Here is a 7,851-nt window from a genome sequence, read left to right as displayed (position 1 = left end):
GCCTCCTGAGTAGCTGGGATTACAGGCACGCGCCACCATGCCCAGCTAATTTTGTGTATTTTTAGTAGAGACGGGGTTTCACCATGTTGACCAGGATGGTCTCGATCTCTTGACCTAGTGATCCACCCGCCTCGGCCTCCCAAAGTGCTGGGATTACAGGCGTGAGCCACCGCGCCCGGCCTTTTTTAAGTAAATAAAGAAACCAGGCCGTGACCAAAGGAATCTTCCTGTGTCTGGGGACTTTTGAGACTGGCATACAGAGGATACCCTTTGGGCTGTCCAGCAAACAACGATTCTGGTGGCCCCTGACTGGGGCGGGGGCGTGGTAAGGGGAGCTTTTAAGGAGGCGCAGGCCCTGCCTGCGGTTTGACTGCCATCTGAGCTGCTGCAGGCACCGGGAAAGGCAGACCAGCCTAAGTCCTCGCCAAACACTGGAGCGTACAGCCAAACCATACTCCAGGCCTCCAGGAGCTGTTGGTCGCGACAAGACCTGGAGAGGACCGTGTGGAGTTCCTTAGTGAGTGGACCGAAAACCGCAACTCTGGAAGGGTATAGGCAGGCCCTGGGGCGAAAATTCACACTACGACCCTGGGAGGGGGGCGGGTCCCCTCCGAGTTCTCGTCCGCGGGCGCCTCAACCCAGACCTGAGGGGTGTGGGTCAGACCCCAGCCTACTGAGTCAGGGCGAGCTTAGGACCTTCAGCGCTGGAAACGCGCAGGGCGGAGTCCAGATTCGCGTCCCGCCAGCCTGGGCGGGTTGGGGTGCGTATGCGCAGTTTTCACTTCGGCTCTAGGACCGCGCGGGCAACTGCGGTGCCGCGGTGCCGAGTCAGGCCGGAGAGTTGCGGCCTGAGTCACCGGCCCCGCCCTTCGGAGCCGGACGCAGCGGGAGGCCCGGGAGCGGCAGCGGAACGGACCCCACGGGACCTCCGGACCTGTGCGGTGGTAAGCGCCCGGCCCTTACCCCCTTCCCACCCTGCAATTCCGGCCCTGGCGGTCCCCAGACCCAGCGAGACCGTGAAGTCTCGGCCTCGGGAGTCCCCAGATCCATGGTCTCAGATTCAAACCCCCAGACCTGTCCGACCCCCTTTTATGCCGTCCCGGGGACCCTTCCCCACCCTCTGTCTCATGATCCAAAATGCAGGCCCATAGATTTCCGAGATACCCCGTGAATTCTTCCCTGGTGCGTTCTGAACCGCGATCGTAGATCTGTGCCCCCAGTTCCAGCGGGGTACCCCATTATCCGGGACCCCGGTGATCACAGCCACGATCTTAGACCCAAGCCCACAGACCCAAAGGTGACACCGGAATCCTGCCGCTGGGAACATCTAAATTCTCAAGCCCGCATTGGGAGTTCCTAAACCCCGCCCTGGGGCCCTTTAGGCAGTGGATGTTTGCTCCGCGCCTGTGACCCGCCAAGGACCTTTCCATTCAGTTCCGTCGGGCACGCCTTACACCAACTTGGAGTCCTCACCAAGAGAACCCCCACTAGACCCGCACCCTCCCCTTAACGCGTGCACTCAGCCCAGGCTCCCTCAAGCCCCACGGGTGCCTTTTAGACCCCAGGAGGTTGCAAGCCTGATTCCCCGTTCCTGCCCCACCCATCCGAGGACAATCCGCCCTCGCAGGCTCAGACCCCCACCGGGGGCCTCAGATTCCTCCTCCAGGTCCAGCTGCCGGAAATGCTTGTTTGAGGGAAGGGTGTGAGCTCAGGGCGACGCAACCACCGGTCCCTTTTTTCCCCCCAGCAGTGAGTCGCAGCCATGTTCCTGGTTAACTCATTCTTGAAGGGCGGCGGCGGCGGCGGCGGCGGGGGAGGCGGGGGCCTGGGTGGGGGCCTGGGGAATGTGCTTGGAGGCCTGATCAGCGGGGCCGGGGGCGGCGGCGGCGGCGGTGGAGGCGGTGGAGGCGGCGGTGGCGGTGGAACGGCCATGCGTATCCTAGGCGGAGTTATCAGCGCCATCAGGTGAGGTGGGGACTATTGGAGGGGCGGGGCCTAGGAGCGGGAGGCGCCTCAGAAGGGGCGGGGCCTGGGGAGGAGCGTCATCTAACTAGACTAGAATGGAATTAACCTGAGGCACTCCTGGGCACCTGAATTTGGCAGGGGTGGCCTGGTTTGGGAGTCCTGCTATAAGGGGGTGGACCCCAATGAAGCTGATATCAGTCCCTGGGGGCAGGACATGATATGGGAGTGGTCTGATTGTGTGGGTCCAGGACAATGTGTTCCTCAGGGCACTGAGCTGGCGTTTTGGGGGCGGGGCTTAGAGATCTGAGCCCGGCCTGCATTGGCTACCCTGGAAACTAACGTTAAAGGGGCGGAGCCAATGCGTCTGAGTGACATTTTACGGACGGGCTTGACTTAATGAGTGCGGTGAGAGGTTTTAGGTGGGTTAATGAGGGTATGAGCCCAGGAGAAACCAAGGCCTAATGGGATAGGAGAAATGGCCCTAAATGGGCTGGGCCTGCTGGAAACTGGCTGGATTCATGTCGAAAAATGTCCTGATAGGGGTAGGGCAGGTTGGCCTAATTAGCCATGACCACTTAACAGTGATCCCTTGAAGGGGCGGGGACCTATGGATGGGGTAGGATGTTGGGAAGATAGCCATTTAGGAAGCGGGCCATGGAGTAGGGTCTTTGGCAGATGGCATCTAAAGAGGATGAGGCCTTGGGAAGCTGGGGCAGAGCCTCTGTAAAGTGAGCTCTCCAAGCGGCAGGGTCTGCTGATTCTGTGTGGGATTTTTAGGTTGAGGGTGGCCAAGATGACTGGACTCTGCCATTGGGTAGGTATGCCTGGCAGGAGTGGAGCCTCCCAGGGTAGGGTTGGCCTGACGAAAGGAGAAGGAGGGCAGGACCAGGGCAGTGTGAATTAGGACAGGTGAAGACAAGAACAGGTGAGGGGGACAGCCACCAAGTAAGGAAGGTGGCCTTGGGGCTAATGGTTCTGCTGCTCTGCCCGTTGGAGGCCCCGCCCCCAGGCGCTAACCCCTCCCCCTTATCTCTTCCAGCGAGGCGGCTGCGCAGTATAACCCGGAGCCCCCGGTAAGCCCCCTCTGCAGCCAGCCCCACTTCTCCCTTCAGGGCCTCTTCGAGGTCCCATCCCTGTTCCTTTAGGGAAGCCCCACCTTCCACCCCTTCTTGTGTCATTCCTCTGCCAGTTCCTCCCGGGCCATGTCCGCAACTTCGCCATGGGTTTTAGCCATCCCTGACATACACACTCCCCATTCGCTGCCACCCCTCATTCTTTTTCTCATCAAGCTGCCCAGCCCACTATGACTTCCCCACCCAGGATGCCTGGATGTGAGGAGCTGTCCTGGGCGGGTCCCGTCCCCCCACCACTCTGAGCTCTCCTCCCTCTGCAGCCCCCACGCACACATTACTCCAACATTGAGGCCAACGAGAGTGAGGAGGTCCGGCAGTTCCGGAGACTCTTTGCCCAGCTGGCTGGAGATGTAAGTAATCTGGGGTCCCTGACCCGGTCCTAACCCTTCCATCCCTTCCCTTGTGGTTATGTAACAATCCCAGTGTTCCCATTCTCCATGACATTTTCAGACCCCTTTCAGTCACCCCTGACCTCCCCGTAACTTCCGCCTGCAGGACATGGAGGTCAGTGCCACAGAACTCATGAACATTCTCAACAAGGTCGTGACACGACGTAAGTGACCGGGGTCAAGGCATAAGGCAGGTTTAGAGGCAGAGGGGCTGGAGTGGCTTTGACCTCTGGCCTCTGACTTTTAACCTGTCACCCACAGACCCTGATCTGAAGACTGATGGTTTTGGCATTGACACATGTCGCAGCATGGTGGCCGTGATGGATGTATCCTTGGCGGTAGTGTGGGGGAGGCTCTGGGTGCACGGGGAGTTTTTTAAGAGTATGTTTGGGAAGCCAAAGTGTAGCCTTTGTATCTGCAGATGTGTAAATGCATACGTCAGAACAAACTCACCTACAGACATGTGGCAGCAAATCATAACAATACCACTGTCACAGCTGGCACTTTAATTATATAAAGTGACCAAATCTTCGCAACCACCTTGTTGGACAGGCACAATTATTATACTCCATTTTACAGATGAGGAAACTGAAGCCATTTGTCTCAAGTTACAAATAAAGGTCGGGCGTGGTGGCTCCACCTGTAACCCCAAAACTTTGGGAGGCCGAGGCAGACAGATTACCTGAGGTCAGGAGTTCAACACCAGCCTGGCCAACATGGTGAAACCCCATCTCTACTAACATATGAAAATTAGCCAGGTGTGGTGGCAGGCACTTGTAGTCCCAGCTACTCAGGAGGCCAAGGCAGGAGAAGAATCCCTTGAACCTGGGAAGCAGAAGTTGCAGTGAGCCAAGATCATGCCACTGCACTTCAGCCTAAGTGACAGAGCAAGACTCCATCTCGGGAAAAATAAATAAATAAATAAGCCAGGTATGGTGGTGGGCACCTGTAGTTCCAGCTACCCAGGAGGCTGAGGCAGGAGGATCACTTGAACCCAGGAGGTAGAGGCTGCAGCAAGCCAAGATTGCACCACTGCACTCCAGCCTGTGCAGCAGAGCTAGACTCCATCTCAAAAAAAGTTATGACCTGGTGTAGTGGCTTATGCCTGTAATCCCAGCACTTTGGGAGACCCTGAAGTCAGGAGTTCAAAACTAGCCGGGCCAATATGGTGAAACCCCATCTCTATTAAATCGAAAAATAAGCCGGGTGTGGTGATGCACACCCGTAGTCCCAGCTACTCGGGAGGCTGAGGCAGGACAATCACTTGAACCCAGGAGGTGGAGGCTGCAGTGAGCGGAGATTGAGTCACTGCACTCCAGCCTGGGCGACAGAGCAAGACTGTCAAAAAAAAAAAAAAAAAAAGATTATAAATAAAGAGCAGGTGGCAGGATAGGAATTTGGACTCAGGTCTTTTGGGCTTGAGAACCCAGTTTATAACAGTCACATGCACATATACACACCCCCCCCCAAGAGCATGCCCACATACATGAACGTGTATGAAGCAGTGTGCACAGGAACACACTTACATTTGTACGTGGGCCAGCCGTTAGCTGATCTTGGATACATGTACATTTTTATTTATTTTTGTTTTAAAAAAATATAGAGACAAGCTTTTACTATATTGACCTGGCAAGTCTTGAACTCCTGACCTCAAGAAATCCTCCCACCTCAGCCTCCCAAAGTGTTGGGATTATAGGGTTGAGACACTGCACCTGGCCTCATGCACATTTAACACACAGGACAATATAGACACACACATATATATGTGTCATGTGAGATATTCACAGACATATTACATTTGAGTGAAGCAATCTCAACTCTACCCCTTAACCAAGTTGCTGAACCTCTCTGTGCCTCAATTTCCCTATCTGTAAAATGGGTGAATGATAATGGTGATACTGAATTGGAAGTACATGCAAAAGGTTTAGCACAGTGCATAGTGCATAGTACTTGGTCTGTACACATTAGTTCTTTGTTTTTCTTTTTGAGATGGAGTCTCCCTCTGTCGCCAGTCTGGAGTTCAGTGGCACGATCTCCTCTCACTGCAACCTCCACCTTCTGGTTTCAAGCAATTCTCCTGCCTTAGCCTCCCAAGTAGCTGGGATGACAGGCATGTGTCACCACACCTGGCTAATTTTGTATTTATAGTAGAGATGGGGTTTCTCCATGTTGGTCAGGCTGGTCTCGAACTCCTGACCTCAGGTGATCCACCCACCTCGGCCTCCCAAAGTGCTGGGATTACAGGCGTAAGCCATTGCACCTGGCCTTTTTATTTATTTATTTATTTATTTTTTAAGACAGGGTTTCACTATGTTGGTCAGGCTAGTCTTGAACTCCTGACTTCAGGTGATCTGCCCGCCTTGGCCTCCAAAGTGCTTGGATTAGAGGCGTAAGCCACCACGCCCGGCCTTTTTTTTTTTTTTTTGTGAGACAGAGGCTTGTTCTGTTGCCAGGCACCAGGCTAGGGTGCAGTGGCACAATCTTGGCTCACTGCAGTCTCTGCCTCCTGGGTTCAAGCAATTCTCCTACCTCAGCCTCCTGGGAACCTGGGACTACAGGTGCGTGCCACCACGCCCAGCTAATTTTTGTATTTTTTAGTAGAGACAGGGTTTCACCATGTTGGCCAGGATGGTCTCGATCTCTTAACCTTGTGATCCACTCACCTCGGCCTCCCAAAGTGCTGGGATTATAGGCGTGAGCGACCGTGCCCGGCCGAGACAGAGTTTCACTCTGTTGCCCAGCCTGAAGTACAGTGGCACCATCTCAGCTCACTGCAACTTTCACCTCCTAGGATTGAGCGATTTTCCTCCCTCAGCCTCCTGAGTCCCTAGGATGACAGGTGTGTGCCACCACACCCGGCTAATTTTTATATTTTTAGTAGAGGCAGGGTTTCACTGTGTTGGCCAGGCTGGTCTTGAACTCCTGATTCCAGAGCGATCCACCCACTTCGGCTTCCCAAAGTGCTGGATTACAAGTGTGAGCCACTGTGCCTGGCCTATCAAGAGTTTTCTGAATGAGCAATTAACAACTTTTTTCAGGCAACGAATTTATACTTTAGAGTAGTTGAATATAATTCCTGATGGTTATGTTTAAAGAGAATCCTTATTTAGAAATATATGTGAAAATATGTATGCATAAAATGAAAAATGAAACCACATGCCAGGTGACGTGACGAGGGCTGAGCAGGAGCTGGAGTGTCAGCCCTGGCTCCCCTGCTTGCTGTGTCACCATCGTGTCCACACTGCATGCGGTGCGTGCATCTGGGTGTAGCTGTCACTCTTCTTAACACCCTCCCACCAGAGCGACACCACAGGCAAGCTGGGATTCGAGGAGTTCAAGTACCTGTGGAACAACATCAAAAGGTGGCAGGTGTGTAGCAGCCTCTGAAATGGCTGGTACCCAGACCCCCTAGCCACGGAGACACCATGCCCCACCATACTCACTTGGACCCCATCTCTCTGTCCCCTCAGGCCATATACAAACAGTTTGACACTGACCGGTCAGGGACTATCTGCAGCAGTGAACTCCCAGGGGCCTTTGAGGCGGCAGGTATGGCCAGCAGGGACGTGGTGGGGCTGGGAGTGGGATGGGTGAGAAAATCCCCACTCAGCTGGTCTGGGCCTGACTCCTGGGCATGGGAGTGGGTTGGGCCATGTGACCCCCACACCTGAAGGATGAAATCCATCTCAGGGTTCCACCTGAACGAGCATCTCTACAACATGATCATCAGACGCTACTCAGATGAAAGTGGGAACATGGATTTTGACAACTTCATCAGCTGCTTGGTCAGGCTGGATGCCATGTTCCGTGAGTGACGCCCCAGCTGTCTTCCCGGGTGGGGATTCCATTGACTTCTGTGGACCAACGTCTCCTCTAAGCCCGACTGAGGCAGACGATGCTGGGGGCATGGCAGTGACTGAATCAGCCCCAGTTTCTGCCCTTATGGAGCACACAATCTAGTGGTGAAGAGAGAAGTCCCCAGACGCTAATAGTTGAGACTGGTGATGGCTGGGAGAGGGGAAACTCAGGGCAGAGTGATGGGTTGTGATGGGGGCAGCATAGACCGAAGGTCTAGGGCTCTGGTTGGGGGAAGAGTGGGCAGAGCATGCTCAGATTGTGCTTGGGGAAGCCTAGAGGGCAAATCCAACCCAGGAGGCACCTGATGCAGCCCAAGGGGTCAGGGAGGGCTCCTGGAGAGGGAGCATTGAGTCCTGAGGGATGAGAGACTTAGTGAGAAGGTAGGGAATGCAGTTGCAGGCTAAGGGAACAGACTGTGGAAAGGCCTAGGAGGGAAAGAAGCTGGGGCTTCTGGTGCTTTTTGTTAGATTTCTTTCTTTTTTCTTTTTTTTTTTTTTTTTTTTGAG

At 54.5% G+C, this 7,851-nt stretch overlaps 1 protein-coding gene across 2 annotated transcripts in view; it reads left to right on the top strand.

The window, feature by feature from the left end:
• The first annotated feature begins 714 nt into the window (after positions 1-714).
• CAPNS1 (calpain small subunit 1) overlaps positions 715-7,851 on the top strand; it is a 10,713-nt gene continuing 3,576 nt past the window's right edge. Inside the window, exons 1-9 of one of the 2 annotated variants that reach the window (XM_017506660.2) lie at positions 715-944; positions 1,748-1,965; positions 3,005-3,038; positions 3,359-3,448; positions 3,594-3,651; positions 3,749-3,813; positions 6,788-6,856; positions 6,958-7,036; positions 7,178-7,294. In XM_017506660.2, coding sequence (XP_017362149.1) covers positions 1,763-1,965; positions 3,005-3,038; positions 3,359-3,448; positions 3,594-3,651; positions 3,749-3,813; positions 6,788-6,856; positions 6,958-7,036; positions 7,178-7,294 — 715 coding nt within the window. In that variant the 5' untranslated portion in view covers positions 715-944; positions 1,748-1,762. The remainder of the gene's footprint in view (positions 945-1,747; positions 1,966-3,004; positions 3,039-3,358; positions 3,449-3,593; positions 3,652-3,748; positions 3,814-6,787; positions 6,857-6,957; positions 7,037-7,177; positions 7,295-7,851) is intronic. The other variant, XM_017506661.2, reaches the window with a different exon arrangement.

Source organism: Cebus imitator, unplaced genomic scaffold (assembly GCF_001604975.1).
Source record: "Cebus imitator isolate Cc_AM_T3 unplaced genomic scaffold, Cebus_imitator-1.0 Scaffold356, whole genome shotgun sequence".
Classification (NCBI taxonomy): Eukaryota; Metazoa; Chordata; class Mammalia; order Primates; family Cebidae; genus Cebus; species Cebus imitator.
The sequence above is the reverse complement of the archived record's forward strand: the minus strand, read 5'-3'. Positions and strand labels throughout refer to the sequence as shown.